Source organism: Calliphora vicina, chromosome 5, assembly GCF_958450345.1.
Source record: "Calliphora vicina chromosome 5, idCalVici1.1, whole genome shotgun sequence".
In the NCBI taxonomy this organism is placed as follows: domain Eukaryota; kingdom Metazoa; phylum Arthropoda; class Insecta; order Diptera; family Calliphoridae; genus Calliphora; species Calliphora vicina.
Window position 1 is genome coordinate 96973229 of NC_088784.1, and position 27277 is coordinate 97000505.

At 31.9% G+C, this 27277-nt stretch overlaps 1 protein-coding gene across 1 annotated transcript; it reads right to left on the reverse strand.

The window, feature by feature from the left end:
• Positions 1-22678: 22678 nt before the first annotated feature.
• LOC135961496 (putative gustatory receptor 28b) lies at positions 22679-26726 on the reverse strand. Its single transcript, XM_065512996.1, has 5 exons — positions 26466-26726; positions 26145-26405; positions 26006-26074; positions 22848-22937; positions 22679-22792 (listed from the first exon to the last, which is right to left on the reverse strand). Exons 1-5 carry the CDS (start codon positions 26724-26726, stop codon positions 22679-22681), a joined length of 795 nt encoding a protein of 264 aa, XP_065369068.1.
• Positions 26727-27277: the final 551 nt, after the last annotated feature.

Genomic DNA, 27277 nt, shown 5'->3' on the forward strand with positions numbered 1-27277 from the left:
TAAATTTGAATTTAACGAAGCGCCGTTAAAGTATGGCAGTTGTTTTACACCACTAACAAAATTGTTCGTACGCCAGCGAAAGAAAGCGAAATTGATTTTGTATGCGACAAACGTATTCAGCAGCAAAAGAGCAACTGAAAGGGAAATTTTAAGAATTGTTACACAATAGTCAGTCGCTGCCAGCAATAATAAAACACAAACCAACCAACAGCAAACTAAACCTTAATGAAAAGTAACTGATTGTATTGTCTTTTAAAAAAAACATACTCTTATACTGTGGTATACAATAGCTACCACACAACTTCCTAAGATCCACACAGTTTGAAGTAAATTTAATATACAACATAATAATACGGGAACTTTTGTGATTTAAGTACTTTTATTATACAGTACCTTTAAAAGTTTTGATCGAACCTCTTAAAATTTGCTAGTATGCGATTTAAGCTGTTTTGACGGACCAAAATTTAACAAATTTCACACAAAATATTTTTTTTAGCCATCGAATTTTTCTTACTTTTTCACCCCTATCATGATAAACATGTGAAATTTATGTTCCCATGAAATATCCATTTCCCTCGAAGGGAAAATTGCTATCGTGATATTCCCCTGAACTTTTCATTCACAATAGTTGATTTTGTTCGTAACAGATGTTTATTGTTTACAAAATTCCATCTAAAAATTTCCCAACATTGGGAATTTTTTCACATGAACAAAGTTTATGAACGAAAAATGGGAAAAGGGAACATATTTCATGTGAAATATTGATTCGCGATAAGGATGATTATTTATTTCTTATTCTTGAACAAAAGTAAGGATTCTTTAAGAATTAAAAGATCAAAGTTCACGCTCGGGAAAGATAAGACTTTCCTTCATATTCTTTCATAAAATATGGCATCTGCATGGTACCTGGTATTACGGTGAAGACAATGCTTCTAACAACGCCCATATGAACATGACCTGTACTCACAGATTGTAATTCAGGGTTCTCGCTGACTGACGAGAGTGGGAGACAACCTAAATTCTATCCGTACTATAGTCGGCTTGCGATGATTTGAATTTAAATCAGTGTCACCACATTACTCCCCGCAGTATCACATCTAATACTAGGCTGTTATCATAATCCCAAAAGCTTCTGAACAGCGTGGTATCAGCAGTCTCTCGTTAGACCCCGTTAAGTCTCTCGTGTCTAATTTTGGACTCCATATACATAAGTCCGAGTTGGAAACTTATTGAATCTGGCATTCATGGGTTAAGTCTTTAAATCCTAGCAAAAGTACTATTACCAACTATGGACCCATCAACATACCATTTTGTGTCAAGATTTGCCTAAGTGCTCCTCATATTAGAGCTATAAATTATTGACGGATCGTTAACAAATCCTCATTTCCGAAAATACGAAACTAATTCAGGATTCATTTTGTCATGATACGAATAAGGTATTTATGGGTTTTTAACTGAGCCTACGGTACAACGACTATTGTAGAAGCTGTCATAATGAAGAAGATGAGGTGACTTTGTCTCACCTATTCTGCCAAATCTGAGGGAACGCATTCTCGTAATCACATTCCTATCATGCTTGGATGAGCTATCAAGGATGAATCTTAGACGAATCTACTGCTTCATTGGTTGGTTTAACTTGGAGACAACGGACGTATTGTAAATTTATCCCTTGGGTATCACAATGGGATCAGTTTTGAATGGACCCATGTGAGCTGCTTGACGAGTGGCCGCCCATGGAACGTGACTTAACTGATTTCCGAGTGTATGTGACTTAAAATTTTTTTTCCAGATTAGTTACAAATTCAATTTGAGAGGAAACAAAAACATTTTTAGAGGTTCGATTTTGATGACTCAACGAAACATTTCAAAGAGGAAAGTGGAATTCATATATTTATATGGTTGGTTGGATGGTTAATGTCAAGGCGAATTTATATACCAGGTAGTGTCGGTGGCAAATTCAGGCGAATTCTCATTGTTTCGAATGTCAAACTCTTTATATTAAAAATTTATGAATTCGCTCGTATTTTCCTGAATTCGCCATATAAATTAGCCTTGGTTTACGTGGTAGTTCCCTACGAGCGAACAGTCAAGTAGAGGAGAAAGATCACAGCACTCGCCCGATTAAGTGTCATTTACATCGTAATGTATACTAAAATGTCGAAGTTATTAGATCCAACCTGTAGCCGTGAGATATCTCAGTAGGTCAATAAGTCTAGACCCAGATACCTCACCAAGGTTGGTCAATGTATAGTTGCCCATGAATTTATGACTCTTGACACTCGGGCTGGGCATTCGCAGAGAAGGTGGAAAATTGTTTCCTCTTTTCCCCAATCCTTGTAGCTACGACAATGGACGTTAAAGGGGGGTCCATTGCGACTTGGACGCTTGCTTGACTTCCATTGCACCATTAATACTGCCAGCAACCTTGATATGCCCCTTATATTACGGTTTATCACTTTCATAGTTCGTTTTTCGTTAAAAGAGGGCTACATTAACTTGGTCACCCTACATGTATCTAAGTTGCGCCATCTATTCTCAGCCTTTGTAAGAAAGTGTCTGAAGATAATACTTTTAATAGTCCCAAGTGGAATTGCTACTGAAACTGCATTGCAGAAGATGAAGTTGTTGTTTTTTCTTCTTCTTAGACCAGCACTCAGGGGATGACCCCTATTCATGCAAAGTATTGTGTTGGAACTAGGAAAATAGGTTATGGGAGGGAAGAAAGATGGAGTAGTGTTTGTGAACATTCGATTTGAACTCTTCCACATTAAAAATGACAGGAAACACTTCAGCAGGAAGTTTGTTCCACATACGTACAGTACGGCTAAAGAAAGAAATTTCCCTGTAGTGTGTTGTGCGGTCCACTGGCCAATCAACCACAAAGGGATGTGTTCTTGATGAAAAACGTGTATTACGTAAAAATTTGCGGGTATCAGGAACAAGTTCCCTAATTTCATCAGAACACATTCTATTGTAGTACCGATAGAACATTGAAACTCAGCCCACATTGCGACGGTGCTTCAGCGAATCAATAGAGTTGGATACCCTACTGTCACCAATAATCACCTTCGCTCTCTCCTGTATGCGGTCGAGCAGCTCAAAAATAGACTTTGAAGCTCCCGCCCATACATGGGAGTTGTATTCCATTTTCGGTTGGATATAGGTGGTGTAAATAGTGAGGCGAGAACCTAGACACTTGAATGCGTCTTTGACACTTGAAAAATATGTTTAGACCAGCGGACATCACATTGTATTTTCATGCCCAGAACATCAAGAGCGTCTGATCCCACAATATTTACACCATCCATAGATACAGATGAAGCAACATAGCCTGTCGTTCGTTTTTGTGTCAACATGCAGTACTGAGTCTTGCGAGCATTTAAAGCGACCCTATTCGTACGAATAGGGTCGCTTTTGATTCCCTTAAGGTCCCGATTAAGGGAATCATTCATGTTTTGCCTCATTGCCCCAATCTCCGACAGGCTTGGTCTATAACTGAATGAATATGTAGTGAATTTGAGGAATTTCCAAAGTTCCAGGGCAGTAGTTTTATATAGCGAATAGTCGAGGAGATATTCAAAAGCATTATTAATCAAAAGCTCGATCCAAAAATCTTTAAAATCTTTAGGACATTGACAAAGGTTTTCAGAACAACAAAATATGTGGATTCGTTTTAAAGAAAACAAAGTTACTAGAATTCAAATAAATAGTGTCGATTTATTGATTGAAATAGACTTGATTTATTTTTTCTCTAAACATCCTCAAATCAATTAATTTTACTTATTTAAGTTTTCTTAATATTATATTATTGTTTTGATTTGTTGCCGAAAACATTTTGAACTACCTAAATTTCAAAATAAGTACTTTTCTATTTAAATTCCTCTCCAAAAAGTACTCAAATGTCTCAATCACACTTATCGAAGTCTACTCGTTATTTGTTACAAGTATGAGCTCGTGTTGCATGTTACATCAAATGTTTGATGTACTCAGCAGCATGCAGCAAAACAGTTATACTTTTATGTAATATTTGTTATTTGTACAGCACACATGCAGTAAATGTTTGTTGGAGTTTGGTTCGTTGGTTTGATGTTTGAAATTATTGTTTACAGATTTTCCGATTAGTTGAATTTTTCAAACGATCATCGTTAGACTGGACGGGGCCAATAGAAAAACAGTTTAACACATGCAAAACATATTTACACTAACTTTAGACTTTATTAACTCGTAACAAAGATATTTCGAATTAATTGTGCGTCTGCGCGTAGTTTTTAATTTTTCTAAAGAAACAATTTAATGTTTTTGATTTCTTTTTTTTTATATCGAGGCGAAACACACGAAGCGAGCGAACTTTTATTTAATCGAGATGCACTACGGTCAAGTTATAAATTCAAACTGAACACGTTTTTGTTAATAACAATTGTTTAGAGCTGGCTAAAATAAATGTTTAGTGTTTTTAATAAAACACACAGTAAAAAAAATCAAAAAAAAAAAATAAAGAAAGAAATACAAAATGAAATTAATAAATTAAAAAGCCCTCCTGCTTGTTTACTTGGCGTTAATTTAAAGTTAAAAAATACATACAAACATACATATTTAAATATTTAAATACTTTGTGTTGTGTTGTGTTGTTTTTTTCGTTCATTCATTTTTATTTTCGAATGAATTTGTGAATAAAACGAAATTGTATCGATACGTTTTTGAAATGTTTTCATTTTCATGTTGAAATTAATACTGAATTAATAATGAGTGTGTGTGGCGGCGAGAGATTGCACTTGAAATATTTAAATGTGTTAATCTTGAATTTATTCATACCAATGGACAGATGGATGGATGTATGTAAAAAGTGTTTTCTTTATTTCAAATATTGCAGATTTGAAGATTTAATTATTGAAATAATCATGTGTGTAAATTATTAAGAGTGATTAAGTGTATTAACAATAGCTAAAAGTAAAGGTTATGCCAATTGATTTCTTTATAGCAGAATTACCTAGAAATTTAAATATATTTTTGATTTGTAAAGGCTGAAAAACTGTATTCAATATTTAGGAATAATAATTTTTTTTAAACATTAAACTCTTAATCAACGATTATTTTAACAATGGGACATAAATCAGCAGGAGTTTTATTTAAATTAATCAATTATTATTAAAACAGTTTATTTTTTCTGTATTAAAAATATTAAAAATAAAACTACATAACAATTAACCATACTTGTCAAAGAGTATTATATAGAAAATATATAGTTTGTGGAATCATAATCTGAAACAATCATTAATTCTATTATTAACATAATACGATTTATATAAAATAGTAACGTTACTGAGTGACTGACTGATTAAAAATCGCTCTGACGAAAGACCAAAAGGTAGAGACGTGAAATTTGGATTATAGGCTCCCCTCTCCCTATGTCGATCCATTAAGAAGGTATTTTTGGAAATTCGAAGATTTAGGAGATACACATGGGCAAATTCGATAACCTTATATCTTCTAAACTAATACAAATATTATACAAAAAAATACATATTGCAAGAGAAAATGGGTAAAAACAATATTTTGCACTTTTGATCCAATTTACAGCTCAAAAATATCAAATTGGTACTTTTTGGAAATTTAAAAAATTTAATTTATTTTTGGTACTTTTAAATAAAATATGTTTTCCAATAAATTGACAAAGACAATATCTGATCTTATTATGGTATCCCAATATGATACTAAAATTTATGTAGCATCTCATTGTGTACAAAATAGTACCAAAAAGTGGAAAAACGGGAAAAATTAAATTTTATTCGAAATTATTAAGCCAAATTTGAGAAAATCTCACAAAAATGAAGTAACAAGTTGTTATTTGGAACTCAAGTGCGAAGGGTAAGATTGGGCCAATTTCGGGAACACAGTTTGGTACTTTTTTAAAACACATGCTTTTCTTGAGAAAATTAATTAATACAGTCTTGAATCGTTTGAAACATATCATCGAGTCCCACAAAAAATTCACCAAATGGAGTATTTAGATATTTAAGGGGAAATGGAGAAATTTGTTCCTTTTTAAATATTTTAAATTATTTAACATATCGACAAAAAAAAGTTAGCGATATGCTTCTGAGCGAAGTATGAATTAAGGAAAGGGTGCTTAGAGGCATTAAGGTACATGAAAGAGAGAATAAATAGTACTTTATTGTTCCCCTAATGGTACTTATTGAAATTTATATAAATTGGTACACTTTATGGTACTTTTTCTTTATTCTAATGGTGATTTATGTTCAATTTATAACAAAAAAATTGGAATCATGAAATTAAATACACTGATACTTAATGAGTTAGAATTCACACAAAGGGGACTTAATAAAAATATTGGGTGTATACTAGGGTATTCATTCGACTAATGATCGTTCGATTAATCGAATAATTTCTTACGAATAATTATTCGAACAATTTAAAAATGGCCATTTTCGAATAACGAATAATTCGAACAATTTTATGTAGAATAATCGAATAAAACGAATAAATAATCATATATTTTTGAATTTATTAAATTGCTTAAAATTTTTCATAATTCCAAATTTAAATAAGTAATAATTACTCACAAAAATTGTATTGTTTCTGAAATTTAACAAATAACTAAAGACAAAGGAACTTTCGATCATTGTAGGAGAGTGTTCCGATAGCTCCTTTTATAATTATATAAATATTACTGCAAGAAGTTACAATTCTAAAAACAAATCTTTCAAAATTTTTTAACTTAGGACTTGAACCAATGAAAATAAAAGGAACGGAATTAAATATTTGTTATTTAGCTGGCGAAATAATAGAAGAATCGCAATTAATAATCAAAATTTTAACTTAGATTAAAGTGGAGCTGAATGTGATGGAGAATGTGATTTTGAAACGGTCGTCGAAAGTTTATTGAGGATGACATTCATAATGATTACATTGAAATAGATGAAGGCCATGATCTTAAAATATATGCATATAAGTGATGTTATTAACCGCGTACGTAGTGTTGCAAAATATTTAATAAATCGAATATTGCAAACTAACGTTTTGTTGCAAGAAAAGCACGGAGTTCTTATACATAATTTTGAAAATCTTTGTCTAACATGGTAATAAACTTTTTGCGTATTTTTACAAAATGCGTCAATCATCCACTGCCTGACTTCAAAATAGTCAAGTTCACTGACAATGATATCAAACTTTGGACAGATTTGTGTAATTCCCTAAGACAACTATATTAAGCAAAGATTCGGCAACGTTGATAGATCTTGATGTATAATACAATTTGTTATAAATAATTTAGATAAAGTGAATTATTCATTTACTAAAGAATTAGTTACTCATTTTAAAACCTGAATTAATGAACGACATAAAAAATTTCTTAATACGTTTATATTGTATTTGAATTCAGGATCATGTCCAACTAGCTCAAATTTTTTAAAGCATAGCTTCAAAACGGAAACTAAAGGGTTCGCTAGTCAATTGTTTTGTAGATTGTTCGGGAGTTAATCTGATCAGAATATTTCTGTTGAAAATTTAATAATGGACTTTGTTTTCGAATGTTTTTTAACATTATCAGTACTTGAATTGTTAACTTAACGTTATTTTTGTTTTTCTTTAACAATAAAATATTAAAAAACCTACATCAAAACTTCATTCTTTACTTTTTTAAAAAAATTTAAATTATTCGAATAATTCGATTAATTTTAAACGTGTGATCGAATTATTCGAACAATTTAAAATCTCTTATTCGAATTATTCGTTTTATTCGAACAAGAGAAAAATCGAATAATTCGAATACCCTAGTGTATAACTTGAAAATGCGGGATTCACAACAGATGGCGTATCTATTTGTTTTTAATGACTTATATGTAATTTTTAAGCGTACATATCTGTCATTTATTCTCACGTTTAGACAACGTTTTTTTTGCTTCGAAAACGTCGAATTTTGTACCAACAAAGCGTCATATGCGGGAAGTTTGGCTTTACTTCTTTAATTTGAAAAAAAAAAATATGCCGCTCACCAAAGCTTATGGTGAATGCGTTTCATCGGTTTCAACGTGCGATAGATGATTTGAGCGGTTCAGAAGTGGTGATATTGACACAGAAGACAAAGATTTCCCAGGCAAGCCAAAAAAGTTTGAATGCAAAGAATTGGAGGCATTACTCCATGAAGATTATTCTCAAACTCAACAAGAGCTATGCAAAATTATTGGAAGCTACTCAATCAGCAATTTCAAAACGTTTGCGAGCAGCAGGATTCATCCAAAAGCCGGGAAATTGGGTATCATCCGAATTGAAGCCGAGAGACCTTGAAAGATGATTTTGCATCTCCGAAATGATGCTTGAACGCTATAAAAGAAAATCATTTTTGCACCGAATCATTACATGCAATGAACAATGGAAAAAAACCCGACGCGTAAGGGATCGTACGTGAAGCCCGTCCAACCAGCCGAATCGATACCAAAGCCAAATATCCATTGCGCTAAAGTAAATCTTTGTATTTGGTGGCACCAACTGATTCGTTTGAATCGATCATTATTACGTTTGAAGCGAGCATTGGCCGAAAAAATACCAGCATGTGACCGTAATATTCCATCATGACAACGCTAGCCCACATTATGCAATACCTGTTAAAAACTATTTAGAATGAAGTGGTTGGGAAATTTTGTCTCGCCTGCCTTATAGTCCCGACCTTGCCCCGTCCGACTACTATTTGTTTCGATCGATGCAGAACGCTCTCTCTGGCATATGCTTTACTTCTGAACAGAATATCCGGCTTGATTCGTTCATGGCCTCAAAAGATGAGTAGTTCTTTTGGCTCGGAATCCATATGTTGTCAAATTTATATTGTACAAATGTTTCAAAATAAAAGTTAAAAATTCAACATTTAAGAGGAAGACATCTTAAAACTTCTGCAAGATGAGATAATTTAATAACTAAGTAGTTAAGAAATTTTAAAAAATTACTTGCCAACAGGTTATCAATAATCTAAAATTGGAAATTAGTTTTCGCACTGTTAGCCGTAGGTCAAATGAGGCTTGGGTTGGTTGCTATCGCCCCGTGTAAAAACCTCTGATTTCTAAATAACAGTTGAACTGGTGGAGAGAGAAATGAAAATATTATATATTTATTGATGGGAGAACTTTTTTAAGTTCCAATTATAGTAATAAAAGAAGCTGTGACTGGAATCGTATACAGATCCATATTAAAAGATGTTATGTATCGATTGATGAGCAAAATATGAAGATTCCAGCACGACAATGACCCCAAACACCCATCTGGGGTTGTTATCGAGTGGTTACAATCCAATAAGGTATGTGTTTTGAAGTGGTCTGCCCAATTGCCAAATCTCAATCCCATAGAAAACATATCGGTTTTCTTTTTTTGGCCCATTTATTGAATATTTGGAAAAGTTTCCATTGTATTGTCAACCGCTGTATATATTTTTTTGGAATTCAAAATTATTAGTATTTGAACATTGATTTTCTCAAATGATCAAAGATAAATTAAATATCCGATTCCTCCGATAAGCTCATGCTTATTTCTTCAAATATTTAAATAATGTGCTCCTACTTTACATTTTCAAAGTTTTGTATAATTTAAACGGTTTCTCTTAATGAGCTATAATTCTAGCACTTGAATTGGTTTTCAAGCATCTTGTTCTCAAATTGTCTAGAAATAACATAAATGTTGATTAATTTTTTAGCACATCTATCGTTTGGTGGCAATAAAACAGGGCATAAATGTAATTAATTTACTTCTTTAGTTCTTTTCAAAATTTTAATGAATCAATCCATTGATTTGTTTATTCACTCCTACTTCACTTATCGCTTATGATAAGAGCTGTGTATTGTTTTTGTTTATTTGTGTGAACTACAAGCTAAAATTTTTTTGTTTTAATTATTGAAAACCAACTAAAACAAATTATTATTGAGTTAATTTGTTTGCTTTTTTCTAAAAAAAAATTACACAAACAGCCACTGTGATGACTTGTTTTTATATAAAAAAAATTGCTACGTGTTCTTTCTTCAAATTCTTTATAGTTTACGTTGTTTTCTTTTTGTTTATTACACAATTTTCATAAGAAATTTTGTTGTTACGTTTATAACTATTTTTGCTTTTATATTTTTGGCTTAAAATAAACAATAGTTTTTTGTTTTAAATTTTCTAATTTTAAAAATGTTTGATTTTTGGTTGTTTGCTTAAATTTACTGAAATCTTTTGCTACCTTGACGCAATTGTGTCATAATTTTTATGCAAATTTTGTTTATTTATTGTTTGTCTTTAAAAAATATATTTTTTTTTAAACTCAGGTAGAAATTGCTGTTCATAATTTTATTGTCAGTTAATATAAATTTAAAATGTTAATCAGATAAAGATGAAACAATTTATGGAAATTTCAAAAGACCTTTTAATAAAACGAGCGGGTGCTAATGTTCTTACCCCTCTAGTAACAGTATTCCCCTTAACCTTAACAATTAAACTTGGTTTTAACACTAACTAAAGAAATTTATTTTAAAAATTCTCAGATAATGCTGTTACTTACAATACATTCTGTGGTTTAATTTAAGTATTTGCTAGGCTCTCAATATTGAGACCTTTGGTTAGAGACAACGTCAGGTTTATACTTATAATAGTATAAGTATTGGGTGTATGACTTCAAAATGCGGGATTTACAATAGATGGCGTCTTTTGAAGGGTTAATATTTGTAATTTATTCTTACTAAGTTATTGAACATTAAAGGTTAAACAACAACGTTATTTTGCTTTGAAAATGGCGAATTATGTGCCAACGTCACACAGAGGGATTTTGGTGTCAAAAAGTCAATTTTTCAAACACTTAATTTCAAAAATCAAATGATGCAGTTTTTTAGAGAAATGTTTAAAGATGAAATGTACACTGATAGTTTTAAGAAATTTTTTTTTTATTTTTTTTAAATTGAAGTAAAGTCCATGCAAGGGTGTTAAGCAAAAATTTACTTATATTTTCACGCAATTCAGTGGTTTATATATGAACAATTTTCCTGATAATACCATTTACCTTTAACATATTTGAAAAATATAGCATTTCTCCATAAAGAGAAGATATGGCCATATTTATAAGCCTCTAAAAATTATTTTATTTTTGATTTTCCATGGAGAAAAAAAATGTAGCCCCACTTTCCCCCAAGCTGTTTTTTTAATAAAATGAAAGGTGGGATTGTCTTGTTTCGATTTAAAAAAAATAGTTTTCGGAAGTTTTCGGAACAAGACGAAAACTTAACATTTTTTGTCGAATAATAAACGAAATATCAAAAAAATTCTTATCTATGTATGGGTTTCGTGGGCGGTGGGCGTGACCGATTTTATTTAAACTCGGCATGCGTTCCTTTTTTGTTTCAATAAATGTAGGTACCACATTTCTAGACTTTTGCTTGGATATAAACAATTTTATGCGAAAAAATCAATTTGGATTGTATGGGCAGTGGGCGTTGGGCATGGTCGATTTTGATAAAATTTTATTTTTTTCTTAGTTTGGCCATATAATTCTTGGTACCAAATTTCAATGTTCTACGACCACTCCTTATAATTTTTGCACAAAAATGTATTGCATTTGTATTGCATGGGTGGTATGCGGTGGGCATGGCCGATTTTAATAAAACTTAGCATACGTTCTTCTTTTGTTTCAGAAAATATATGTACCAAATTTCTAGACTTTTACTTTTATAGAAAAAATTTTATGCGAAAAAATCAATTTGGATTGTATGGGCAGTGGGCGTTGGTCATGGTCGATTTTGATAAAATTTTATTTTTTTCTTAGTTTGGTCCATATAATTCTCGGTGCCAAAATTCAGTGCTCTACGACCACTCCTTATAATTTTTGCAAAAAAATTTATGAAGCCATCCCTCTGTGCGTCATATGCGGGAAGTTTTGCTTTACTTCCTACATTTAAATAAAAGTGTTGCTCAAGCACACCGATTGCTCACCGAAGCTTATGGTGAATGTGTTTCATCGGTTTCAACGTGCGAGATATGATTTGTGCGGTTCAGAAGTGGGGATTTTGACACGGAAGACAAAGATCGCCCGGGCCAGCAAAAAAAAAAGTTTTGAAGACCAAGAATTGGAGGCATTACTCCATGAAGATGGTGGTCAAACTTAACAAAAGCTTGCAAAATCATTGGGAGCTAATCAACCAGCAATTTAAAAACGTTTGCAAGCAGCAAGATTCATCCAAAAACAGGCAAATTGGGTACCATACGAATTGAAGCCGGTATAAAGGAAAATAATATTTGCACCGAATCATTACTTGCAATGAAAAATCGATTCATTACGATAACCCGAAGCGTAAGAGATTGTATGTGAAGCCCGGCCAACTAGCCGAATCGATATCAAAGCCAAATATCCATGGCGCTAAGGTAATTCTCTGTATTTGGTGGGAGCAAAAAAGTCTTATCTATTATGAGCTGCTGAAATCTGGCCAGACCATTGCAGGTAATCTGTATCGAACACAACTGATTCGTTTGAAGTGAGAATTGGCCGAAAAACACCCAGAATATGCCGCTAGACATAAAACCATAATATTCCATCATGACAACGCTCGGCCACATGTTGCAATACCTGTTAAAAACTATTTAGAAAGAAGTGATTGGGAAGTTTTGCCTCACCCGCTTCATAGGCCAGACCTTGACCCGTCCGACTACTATTTGTTTCGATGGATGTGGAACGCTCTCTCTGGAACAGAATATCCGAAATTAGCTTGATTCGTTTTCGGCCTCAAAAGATAAGCAGTTCACTTGGCTTGGAATTCAAATGTTGCCAGGAAGATGAGAAAAGGCAATAGCTAACAATGGCCAATACCAAAACTAAAAAAAATTAAAAAAAATCCCGCATTTTTAAGTCGGGGTGCCCCAATAGACTAGGCGATAGTGTGCTGGACTATCAATCTAAGGGTTGCGGGTTCGATTCCCGCCAGAGATTCTGGGTGTATCTGCAGACAAGCAAAACACTTCGCAGATTGTGTTTGTATAAAAAAAAAGTAAGAAAGTATGGTCGGTCAAGCTCGACCTTATAATACCCTACACTAAGTAAAAGAGCAAAAACATTTTTCTTTTCAAATTTCAATAATTTATATTTTTGAGTGATTTTCGGAAGTGGGCCTTATATGGTAGCTATGACCAATTATGGACCGATCACCATGAAATTAGATCTTGTGATTTTGTCTATATGAAAGTTAACTATGTTGAATTTTGTGTGTATACCAACGTTTTTAAGCGATTTATGCACGTTAAAGTGATTTTCGGAAGCGGGTCTATATGGGAGCTATGACTAATTATGGACCGATCGTAACAAAATTTGGTGACATAAATTTTGTATATATAAAACTTATTTGGAGTGCAACTTGTGGCGATACATTTATAAATTAAACATTTATGACCGATAAAGTCCAATTTCGAGAGGATATTTGTATGGGGGCTAGGTGAAATAATGGATCGATTTCAGGACTGATTAGGCTAGGTCCTTGGACAGAAAAAATAATATGTACCAAATTTTATCGAAATATCTTAAAAATTGCGACCTGTACTTTTCGCACAAGTTTTATATGGACAGCCAGCCAGCCAGTCGACCAGTCAGCCAGTCAGCCAGCCAGTCAGACGGACGGACGAACATCGTTTAATCGACTCAGAAAGTGATTCTAAGTCGTTCGGTAAACTTTAAGGTGGGTGTTAGACTAATATTTTTTGGCGTTACAAACATCTGCACAAACGCATTATACCCTCCCCACTATGGTGGTGTAGGGTATAAAAAAATATTTGAGAAGTCCGACTTAGTTAAATCGAAAAAACCGCAATTCGTTTCGTAAAAGAACCTTTTCAAGTCAAAATGTACTCGTATATAAACCAATATTTTGCCATTATTTTCTCCAAATACGAATATCCTTACAAGTTTAAATATTAAACTTCTCAACAAATCCTTTTTGTTAAGTCTATCTACTAGAAATTTTAATTTTCCTATTTTAAATAAAATTTTTTTTCTATTTTGGTCATACAGAGAAAATAGTTGTGTTATACGAATTTATTGCTAACTAATCGAATGATTTAGTCTTATAACAGAATTTTTCTCTGCTGACTAAAAAGTTTTGTTGTGATGACAAAAATTCGGTTATTTAAATCGTAATTCTTCAACTGATTTTCAATTCAATCCGCAATAAATCCGTTTTATCTGTGCAGAAAAAAAATATTGTAACATTAAGAAGAAAGCTTATAAAGAAATTCATGAACTTTCTCACGATTTTCTTACAAAATATTCTCAGGAATTCCCAGGAAAACTTTCCCGATTAAGAATCCTAATCGAGACACATCGTTGCGAGGTGGCGGAACAACATCGCCACAACATATGGGTTTCGAAATGTTCGATGTAGTCAGGATATTAATGTATGTATTAACGCTAAATAATCATCCCCCATACTTGTTTACAGTGTTGGCGCAATACCGTAGATATCAATTTACACTGTTTGATTAACAAAATTAGGAAAATATGCAAAGTTATCTCAGGAATGTTTTAAATTGAACCAGATTGGACGTTAATATATTACAATTTCTGGAAGTGTCATAATTTTTGTCAATAGTTACTGGGTTGTAGAGGTGCACTATATTCGGGAAGAGCCGTCAGTTATGCCAGGCTATGTAAATGTTGAGAGCTTTTAAAGCTCTCCTTCTACACTCCGTATCTCACCTTGTATAACAAGAGAGTTTCAATTTCTAAAAGGTTCTCCTGTATAATTTAAATATACATTCCTTTCTAATATGACCATTAGTTTAAAATATAAATATATTTTATATAAAAATGCTCTCATTAGATTAACTGTCACTTTAGTTTAATAAAGAAACCCATAATTCTATTTTGTTCTCATTTTCGACATTTTTAAAAGCCCTGTCTGTCACATTTGATTTAATCAATGATGTGTGGTATTCGTATCGCTTTAACAGCCAATTTTTTTCATTTGCTACCAAAAATAAGCGAAAAGGTAATATTAAAGTGTTTTTTTGTTGGTTTGTTGCCCTCTAATCATTATGGCCAAAATAAAACTGACAGAAGAAATATATAAACCGTCAAGTCAGGCGATAAGTTTAGCCGTTTTCTAAACGTTTTATTTGCAATTATTGCACAGGTGGGTGGATTTATTGTTGACACCGTTAAAGGCTTCTGGTCGTAAACAGTGACTGACTGACTGAATAAAATAAATGCAACAAAATGTTGCCTTTAAAACCGAAAAACCAACCAACCCAACACCATCTATAGACTGCAAAGAATGAAAAAAAAAACCAAAACACATGGGTTCTTATTTTAATGATCTTTGAAAGATAATAAACTGAAATTTTTGACATTTTTAAAAGCACTACAAACACAGTTACAAGTGTGTTTGTTGTAAAAAGCCCGCCTAAAAATCAACTCAAGAATTTTAACTGTCTAATCGATCCCAGTTTACTGATTTGGTGTGAGTGCGTTTTTGAGTGTGTTTGCTAGAGAAATAAATAAATAAATATCCCCGTGAATGAATGAATGACTGACGTACCGCCAGTCAAACGAAATTTATAAAAAAAAACAAAAAATTGTTGTTGAAGAAAATTTATTATGCCGGCTGGTTTCTTTTTTAGTTTCTCCGAAAATTCATTCTGGCCTGTTTGTCCAATCGAGCGACTGAGTCTAACTGGATGGCTGGCTGGCTGCATGGTTGGCTATTTGGCTGAATGACTGACTGAGTCTTTCCATTGTGGTGCAACATTAATGTTGTTGATTAAGGCTGGTGATTAAAATGACGTTTGTAAAATATTGTAATGGCTTCATTATGGTAACAAATCAAACCCACTAGTTTTTCATTATTTTTCATTAAACTAACAACGGGAAAAAAACAATACACCAAAGCAACCAACAACTGTAAAAAAGTACTGTAAAAGGACACCAAGAGCGAGGCGAGGTTATGAGTTGAGAAGGTTTACTTACTTCTTTACAATACATTTTCAAGACATTCTAATCTAAAGTTTTAAGCATAAATAGGAGGAGGTGCAGGATGGGAAACAACATAAAATAAAACTTTTATTTAATTCAGAGCTTCAAATTAATTCAATGTGATCTTAATTCGGAATTAAAAAATTTTAGCCATTCATTCCATAAATTCTTTCCTGTCTGTAATCTCCTCCACTGGAGGTGCCACGACGGTTATCAAAGGTCCAGCAAGCTGGCCTAGTATTAAGCGGTAAAGGTCAAGTGATCGCAGTCTGAGGGTAAGCGGTTGTTGTCAAATCAACAACTAGCTTAATATCAGCAATATAGTCAACCAGAGGGAAAAATTATCAACATTTCGTCAAAGGATTTTATTTAAATAGAATCCATTCATAACAAAATTCATTCAACTGTTGAATGATTAAATTTTTGTTAATTCAATTCTTGAATTCAAATATTTTTTCTTCACACAGAAAAAATTATATTTCAATTCAAACATTTATCCCATATTGAACTGGTTTCAATTATTTCATAATTAAATCAAGTATTCATTTGCTAAAAAACAAAATTTCTTGATATTTTCTATTGAATTTTGAGTTTTGAATTTGATTATTTTGACAATTGAATATACAATTTTCGTTATTGGTTGAATTTCAAATACAAAAATTATTGAATAGATAATTTTTGTAATTGAAACACAAAAACTAACAAAAATGTGTTTTCAATTACGAAAATTATCTATTCAATAATTTTTGTATTTGAAATTCAACCAATAACGAAAATTGTATATTCAATTGTCAAAATAATCAAATTCAAAACTCAATAGGAAATATCAAGAAATTTTGATTTTGAGCAAATGAATACTTGATTTAATTATGAAATAATTGAAACCAGTTCAATATGTGACAAATATTTGAATTGAAAAGGTTTAACAAAAAGTTTTTTCTGTGCATTAATTTTTGTTTAGCTTTTAATCATTTTCAAAATGAATTGGAAATAAGTAAGAGTGTTATACTTGGATATTCCAAATCGTATATACCCATCACCAATATTATACTACAAGGTTATTAGTTAAAGCTACATCTGTCGAATTGGCGTCACTCATTCAGTTTGGTATACCAATTCACCATGGACACGCAAATGATAAAATGTTTGTATCAAAATTTGTGTTCTGTTCGGGCAACGTTCCATGCGCTTCACCCATTTTACGGTGAGGCCCATTTACTGGATGAATGAGTATGTCAAAAAACAAAATTATCGAATTTGGGACGATATAAATCCACATCCACAATGCATCCCGAAAAAGTCACTGCCAAGAAATGCAGTAGACGAGTTGGTATACCAGCTCATACTTGGAAGCGACAACTAACAACAGAACTTTCGATCTCGAACCCACGATCGATATTATTGGAACCACTTGGTTATGTCCCTATGCTCCTTCGAGGAGTGAAAGGAACATGTATATCGTTGGTCTTGCAGAAAGGCCCTAAACAGGCATTTTTTCGAAATTGAGTTTTTTAGTTATTCCAATACATAGTATCAGAAATAACGGTTTTACAAGCAAAATTTACATTTTGATAAAACAGTTTCTATTATGTTTTTACCTTCTAATGTAAATTTCCATTTATTTGAATTAAAGCCTTTCTACATGAGACCACCGAAATATATTTATGTATATTAGCAAATACTATTTATGGCAAAATTCGTTTTTCTAGGTCTAACATTAACATCGGACGCACATTTTGTTTTGACTTGTTTTAGGTTGGACCACTTTTGCCAATTTTTGACACCAAAATATTATTGATCAACAAAGAATAATTTCGGGAACATTTCACCGTCCCTCTAGGCCATATCGTTGTAAAGTTATTCCAGGAAGTAGGGACGATTTTCATAAAATTATGTACGGTGGCTTTTGTGTACATGTTTATTATTGATGCCGAATTTAAAACTGCTTACCATATTTATAAAAGATTTATGCATATTTAAGTGATTTTTAGAAGTGGACCTAAAATGGACCGATATTCACAAAATCTAGCAGTGTGATTTTTGCATATTGTTGTTTAATGTGTTTTCCCAAAGTGGTCCTTCTATTGGAGCTACGAAGAAATTATGGACCAATTTTCATACAATTTGGTAAGGCACAATATATACATTCGTATGCTATATGTTGAAATCAACTTTCCGTAGCCGGTTCGGTTGCTATTTACAATCGAGAAAATCGGCTCACAAATGGCTGAGATAAAAGGACAAAACCAGGACAACCTCGATTTTTTACTTATTTTTGATATATATCTGGATTACTAACTCATTAATATAGACAATATGAATATCTAATGATATGCAACGTCATATTAACGCCATAGTAAGTCTTACCTACAATGGGTCAAAATCGGGAAAATTATTTTTTAACCCGATTTTTTTTTGCATCAAACATTTTTTTTGTCAAATTCTTTTTCCAAAAAACTACAATTTTTTAAAATTAAAAATAAATTAAAAAAAAAATTTGGAAAAAACTTTTTAAAAAAAAAATTGAAAAACAATTTACCTAAAAATATCTATTTAAAAAAATATTTTTAAGTATAACTTGTTGAAGGGTATATAAGATTCGGCACTGCCGAATATAGCCTGTTACTTGTTATACACTTCGCCATGAGTGGCAAGGGTAGATATAAGTTTGTCATTCCGTTTGTAATTTCTACATTTTTCATTTGCGATCCCATAAGCTATATATTCTGGATCGTTATAGATAGCAAAGTCGATATAGCCATGTCCGTCTGTATGTTGAAATCAACTTTCCGTAGCCCCTAAATAACTTACATACATCATTCATATATCAATATGTCGGGAATTCTTCCCGCTCGGTTGCTATTTAAACAAAATCGGCCCACAAATGACTGAGATATAAAGGAAAACCTCGAGTTTTGGCCTATTTTTGATCTATATCTGGATTACTAAGTCATTAATATAAAAAAATATGGATATCTAATGATACATATTTTAAATTCAATAGCAACGATGTATATAAAGCTATAGTAGTTGGACGTACAATGCACGGTGGTAAATTCCGGCCAAAAATGTTTTTTTTTGTTTTTTTAATTTTTATAAAATTTTGATGGTAAATTTTTCTTAACACTTCAGAATATACAGTATCATAATTATTTTGGCTATAAAGTAACTATATGGTTATTTATAGAGCTGTAAAGTCAAAGATTTTTTCTTGTCATTTTAATATTAGAAAAATGTGATTTTTTTACTTTTGAATTGAAGTAGCCTGAGCTTTTTTCTTTAAAGTTTTTTTTTGCAAATTAGCACATGCTTTTATAAAACAGTTAGCAGTTAACCATTCTACGTAGTTATTAAGGAGTTTTTGCGTGTTATTTTTATATACAAGTGAAATGATTTGGAACTAGTTTAAAATCTATAGAAACTAAATTAAAAAAAAAAAGTTTGAAAGGCCAAAACAAATTAAATGGGGCTATTAGAGCTTAAGCGTAAATTACATCTAATACTGTAAGGTATCAAGAGTAAGTACTATAAATTTCAGCTGCAATTATCTGCCATTCTCATAACCAGAACGATTTTAGTGCCTACATATTTTACACATTTTTTTTGTATTTTTTTGGTCAATTTCAAAAATTATGTAAGTTTGAGAGTTATTTACGTCTATGCTGAATTGGCCAAACCATGTATTTGTATGTCGAAATTTTTTCAATCGATCATTTATGTTATTTTTAATTAAAAACCTTATTGAAGCCATTTACAAAAATGACATACTTTTTTCGATACTTTTATAACGTAAATTTTAATTTGGCCAACTCCTATATGCAATTTATAATATTTTTTGCGATGGATCAAGTCTGTTTTTCTTAAATGTACACAAAATTTTAAATTTTACATGAATAACCTAACTTTTTCGATTATTTCAATACGTCCACGTTTGTTTGGCCAAACCCTGTATATGTATTCCGAAATTTTTACGACCATTTATTTCAATCACTTATGTTATTCTTAATTTTTGGACTAAATTTCAGGCATTTACATGAATAACCTAATTTTTTCGATGCTTTTAAAAAGTCCATGATTGTTTGGACAAACCCTCCATATGTAATCCGAAATTTGAATTACCGATTTTTTTTCGATCACATATTTTATTCTTTATTTTTGGAATAAATATCAGCCGCTTACATGCAATTTGTTGGTACTTTTAGAACGTCCATGCTTTTTTGACCAAACCCTGTACTTGAACATCGAAATATTTATCGATCGGTTGGTTATGTTATTCTTAATACAAATAACAAATTTCAAACATTTTTATGAAGAAATAAAGAAGTTATGGATTTTTGGCCGGAATTGACCACCGTGCAATGGGTCAAAATCGGGAAAAATATGTTTTAACCTGAATTTTTTTTTCAACAAACATTTATTTGTCATAAATAATTTTTTTAAAATTTTTTTTTTTTTTTTAAATTTTGAAAAAACTTTTTTTTAAAAAAAATTAAAAAACTATTTTTTTAGTATAATTTGGTGAAGGGTATCTCAGATTCGGCACAACCGAATATAGCTCTCTTACTTGTTTGTAACGCCCAAAAATATTAGTCTAACACCCACCTTAAAGTATACCGATCGACTTAGAATCACTTTCTGAGTCGATTAAACGATGTCCGTCCGTCTGGTTGGCTGGCCGGCTGTCCATGTAAACCTTGTGCGCAGAGTATAGGTCGCAATTTTGAAGATATTTCGATCAAATTTGGTACATATTATTTTTCCGCCCAAGGACCAAGCCTATTGAAACTGGCTGAAATCGGTCCATTATTTCACCTAGCCCCCATACAAATGTCCTTCCGAAATTGGACTTTACCGGTCATAAATCTTGAATTTATATATGTATCTCCACAAATTCCGCTCTAAATATGTTTTATATATACAAAATTCACGTTACCAAATCTTCTTACGATCGGTCCATAATTAGTCATAGCTCCCATATAGACCCGCTTCCGACAATCGCTTAAAAATTTTGGTATACACACAAAATTCAACATAGTTAACTTTCATATAGACATAAATCACACGACCTAATTGCATGGTGATCGGTCCATAATTGGTCATAGCCCCCATATAAGGCCTACTTCCGAAAATCACTCAAAAATATGAATTATTGAAATTTTAAAAGAAAAATGTTTTTGCTCTTTTACTTAGTGTACTTACTTATTTTACTTATATGGTCGTTTTTGGTTCGTTCGTGTTTTTTAATGAATTTGAATTAAAAAAAACTTGAATGATTCAATAAGCAATGAATTCTATTATTAAGTCAAGCCAACGAATTAATTCGTACTAGTAAATAAATGGTTTAGTGGAATTAGTAAGAAGATGTATCTATAGAAACTTTGGTTTAAATATTATTAGCTTCCCAGAATGTCCTTGTTGTTTAAATTCATTTATATGAAATTTTATATCAAAATTAAAATGTTGTTTCTATTTTATTAAAAAAAAGAAATAATTTTGATTATAGTATATGAAAAAAAATTGCCAATAAACCACCATTTATACAATCACTCGCCCATGATAATAACCACTTTGCTGCAGTTTGGCCACAACCACAAAGATTTGCTGCTGCTTACGAGTGTACTTGCGCCGCACTCTACGCAATATTGGCGGCGTTAACGCATTGTCACGTCCGTTAGGCATATTTTAGTCTTGCTGAGCTGTAGCTGACTCTATTTAGTTTGGCTTTCATGGTGCAAACAGTGTATGAAATGTAATTGCCAATTATTGCACGCCTGCTAGCAACAATGGAAACGCAAAAAACAATATGTACTCGAAGAACATATAAGCACATGTATGGTTTAGCTAATAAAACATGATATTTTTCTTGTTAGCAGTGGAGATAAGAGGGCCGCGAGAAAATTTTGAAAATATTTCGGAATTTATCGCAACATTGCCTAAAATACCCTTTCAGCTGGAAGAGATTTTTCGTCAAGAATTTTTTAAAATATGAACTGATCGCTTTTATAGATCGAAAGGTATTTTAATCAAATACCGAAATTCCTAAAACGGGGAAAATATGTTCCTAAAATGTAAAAGTCATCATTCATCCCTCGTACCTCGTACCAAGATTAGAGGACGTGAGTAATAAAAAATAAATAAAATAAACTCACGATGGCAGTAAATTCAAGCTAAGACCCACACAATGCATTTTGCTGGTTATTCAAAGACTGTGTTTTATTTCTCCCTCTCATATTTGACCACCTTGTAATGCCAGCTCTACTACACCCTGAACTCCATCCAGCAAACGTAAAAAATGTTAACTTGCTTCAAGCCTTCTAATTCCATTATTCTCACACATGTTAGAATGGTTAGAAGAAAAAAAAAAACAAAACTTCAAATTATGCAACATTACGATGGCAAACTGTCACTTGCCCCAGTAGGGTGTCATTGTGGTTTTTTCCTTTACATTCAAACTTTTAAGAAAAACTAAGATTCGAATAAGATTTATTGATTCTGTTGCAAACATTGCCAATAATATTTTTGTTAATTTTATAACGATTATTACAGATAATTGTATGGCAGCGGTTGGTTAGATATAGAAAACGCATGAAATTAAGAGGAAAAAAGATATTGATTTATGTGTCTATAGTTCATAAATTGTTGCCAATGTTTTTTTTATTATTATTTTTATTATTATTTATTTAAATTGTATTTGAATTCTTAAGTTAGATTTTGATTTGCGTCCATATGCAAATTGTCTGCATTTTTACAAATTTCACCATCTCCACTGTATTGGATTAGTATGATAATGTATGTTGTGGTGCCGGCTAAAATCTATGAAAATTTTTAATAGATTATTTGTTTTAAATGAATGCTCAATCTTACTTACAGATGTTATCAAAGAGCCGTCTAAATTGTAAAGTCCATATAGAGTAAAAACTCTTAAATTGTTGTAGACATATGTAGATAATTGGGAGATCTGAAAAATATGATTTTGAATTTGTTGTTATACCCTTTACCAGTGGCAAGGGTTTATTTAAGTTTTTCATTCCGTTTTTAATTTCTACATTTTTCATTTGCGACCCCACAAAGTATTTTTTATTCTGGAACGTTATAGATAGCGAAGACGATATAGCCCTGTCCGTCTGTATGTTAAAATCAACTTTCCGTAGGCCCCAAATAACGTACAAACATGATTGATACATCAACATATCGGGAATTCCGGCGATTTTAGGCCTATTTTTAATCTATACTAAGTCATTAATATAGACAATATGGATATCTAATGGTAGATATTTCAAAGTCCATTGCTACGATGTATATAACGATATATATAGTAAGTTGGACCTACAATGGGTCAAAATCGGGAAAAATATTGTTTAACCCGATTTTTTTTTTAATAAAAACAATTTATGACAAAAAAAATTCAACTTGTAAACATGGTTGATACAGCTATATATCGGGAATGCTCCCGGATTGGTTGCTATTAAAAATCGAGAAAATCTCCCCACAAATGGCTGAGATATAAGGAAAAACTCTGGACAACCTCGATTTTAGGCCTATTTATACCCTACACCACCATAGTGGGGAGGGTATTATGCGTTTGTACAGATGTTTATAACGCCCAAAAATATTAGTCTAACACCCACCTTAAAGTATACCGATCGACTTAGAATCACTTTCTGAGTCGATTAAACGATGTCCGTTCGTCCGTCTGGTCGGCTGGCTGGCTGGCTGTCCATGCAAACCTTGTGCGCAGAGTACAGGTCACAATTTTGAAGATATTTCGCTCAAATTTGATATATATTATTTTTTCCCAAGGACCAAGCCTATTGAAACTGGCTGAAATCGGTCCATTATTTCACCTAGCCCCCATACAAATGTCCTTCCGAACTTGGACTTTATCGGTCATAAATGTTTAATTTATAAATGTATCTCCACAAATTGCGCTCCAAATAAGTTTTATATATACAAAATTCATGTCACCAAATTTTGTTACGATCGGTCCATATTAGTCATAGCTCCCATATAGACCCGCTTCCGAAAATCACTTTAACGTGCATAAATCGCTTAAAAATGTTGGTATACTCACAAAATTCAACATTCAACTTTAATATAGACATAAATCACACTACCTAATTTCATGGTGATCGGTCCATAATTGGTCATAGCCCCCATATAAGGTCCACTCAAAAATACAAATTATTGAAATTTTAAAAGACAAATGTTTTTACTCTTTTACTTAGTGTAGGGTATTATATGGTCGGGCTTGACCGACCATACTTTCTTACTTGTTTTGATATATATCTGGATTACTAAGACATTAATATAGACAATATGGATATTTAATGGTAGATATTTTAAAGACCTTTGCAACGACGTATATAAGACCATAGTAAGTTGGACCTACAATGGGTCAAAATCAAAATTTTTTTTGTATAAAAGAAAATTATGACAAATAAATTTAACATACAAACATAATTGATACATTAATATATCGGGAATTCTCCCGGCTCGGTTGCTATTAAAAATCGAGAAAATCTCCCCACAAATGGCTGAGATATAAGGAAAAAACCGGCAAAACCTCGATTTTAGGCCTATTTTTGATCTATATCTGGATTACTAAATTACAATATGGATATCTAATGATAGATATTTCAAAGTCCATCGCAACGATTTATATAAGGCTATATATAGTGAGTTGGACGTACAATGGGTCAAAATCGGGAAAAATATTTTTTAACCCGAATATTTGATTCAACCAAAAAAATTTATGACAAACAAATTTAACTTACAAACATGATTGATACATCAATATATCGGGAATTCTCCCGGCCCAGTAGCTATTTAAAATCGGACCACAAATGGATGAGATATAAGGAAAAAACCGGGACAACCTCGATGTGTGGCCTATTTGTTTTACTTTATCTGGATTACTAAGTCATTAATAGACAATATGGATATCTAATGATAGATATTTCAAAGTTTGAAACGATGTATATAAGGCTATTATAGTAAGTTGGACCTAGAATGGGTCAAAATCGGGACAAATATTTGTTAATCCGAATTTTTTTTCACCAAAAAATGTATGACAAAAAAAATTTAAAATTGACACATCAATATATCGGGAATTCCCCCGGCTCGATACCTATTTAAAAACGGCTGAGATATAAGGAAAAAACCGGAAAAATCTCGATTTTAGGCCAATTTTTGATCTACATCTGGATTACTAAGTCATTAACATAGACAATATGGATATCTAATGATGGATATTTCAAAGTCCATTGCAACGCTGTATATAACGATATATATAGTAAGTTGGACCTACAATGGGTCAAAATCGGGAATGATATTTTTAACCCGAATTTTTTTTTCACCAAAAAAAAATTTTTTTGTCATAAATTTTTTGTCACTAATAAATTTAAAAAGAAAATTTGGAAAAAAATTGGGAAAAAAATAAAAAAAAAATTAATTTTGTTTTTTCACCAAAAAATTTTTTTTGTCATAAATTTTTTTCACTAATAAATTTAAAAAGAAAATTGGAAAAAAAAAATTTTTAATTTTTTTTACCTAAAAATATTTCAAATTTGTATTTTAAAGTATAAGTAGGTGAAGGGTGTTTAAGATTCGGCACAGCCGAATATATCTCTCTTACTTGTTTTTTATTATACTGCCTCTGGAAATAACTGGGTTTCCTAACAGTAACCCTCTGAAATTTTGAATTATTCCCAATCCAACAGAAGAACATTTTTATACCCTCCATCAAAAAATAAACTCGAATAAACCTTGCCACGCCCATGTGAAATTTCATGTCAATCGACCAGTTAGAGATGGCAGATTTATTTACAAAATATATTGATTCTGATTATAGTACAGACGCGTATCCAGGTGAAATAGGAATGAAATAGGAAAACCGAAAAGTTTTCATATAAAAATGAAGACAAAAAGAAAAATGTAGAACAAATTTTGATTCCCCCCCAAATGGTTGACCTGGATCCGCGCCTGATCTAGTAGTATCACTATCCTCCCAAAAATCTTAATTCTTACCCTCGCATTAATGCCAGCATCTAGAATATACATATTTAGTTCGTCTGCCTGACTGGCCGTTTTTCGTATCTAAAAGGGAATAAATTCCAAGAAATATATTTAAATAAAATCCATTTATAATTCAACATAAAAATCTTACAGTCTCAAAGACCCCATTATAAGACATAATACTGACAATAACATCAGCCAGCGAAGTTATGATATGATAACCATAGAAAAATAAAAGCATGAAAAGAGACAAAGGTACATCATCCGCTCCATTAGCAATTTTCAAAAGAAATACAACCAAATTATAAGCATTGAATACAATGGACAGGGAACATTGAAAGAATATGCAACCCATTTGTAGGCGCCGATAGTTGCTGATATTTTTACTCAATTCTATGAGAGACTTTTCCAACTGTAATGATGAGAATAGTACTCAAATATTTGTTATTTAATTCTTCATTTGGTTACCCACCAGTATTATACGATTAATAATATCCATTAAATCCTCAACCTTTCTCTGGGGCTTCACGACTACCAAATCTTTGCTCGTTTCCTTTGGTTTTTGCAGACGTCTCTTAATTGCATTCCATTTCACATAATGCATTACTTTGCCATCATCCTTATTTTTGGTGCTGGAATTTCTCGGCTGAATATTTCGTTTTTTAATTTCATGAAGTTTTTCATCAATTTTAAATTGCAATTCATAGACATCAATGCTATGGGGTGACTTCATGGCGGGAGTGTGTCTAAAATATTACTAAACAAAATTTTATTTGTTGTTTGCCTATTTTGTGTGGTGTAAATGAAGTTTTAGTTAATTGTGTTTAAAATTATTGTTATGGCCATGTAAAGTATGTGTATGAAATGATTTGATTGCCAACAAATGCTGTATTTCAATTTTCAGTTTGAAACGAGATAGAATAGGTTTTGAATTTAAATTTTCCTATCTATAAGGCTCCAGAATATACATACAGCCTCAAAAGTGAGTAAACACTAGAAATTATTTGATGAAAGTTCTAAAATCTCTAAATCGATTAAAATTTCAAAGTTTCGATTTGTTGGAGATTCGCCTGAATAATAGATTTGGTTCTGAAATAAAAAATTTAAGTCGGACTTAAAAAAATCAAAAAATTCATTGGTGTTTACTCACTTTTGAGGCTGTGTGTATATTAGGGCGGGTCGATTTAAAAATCGCCCAAGTGACAAGGAAAATCGTACTCTAGGGATCAAAATAACAAACTATGTCCAAGGAACCATACCTCTAAAATGAATTCTGATGTTTCT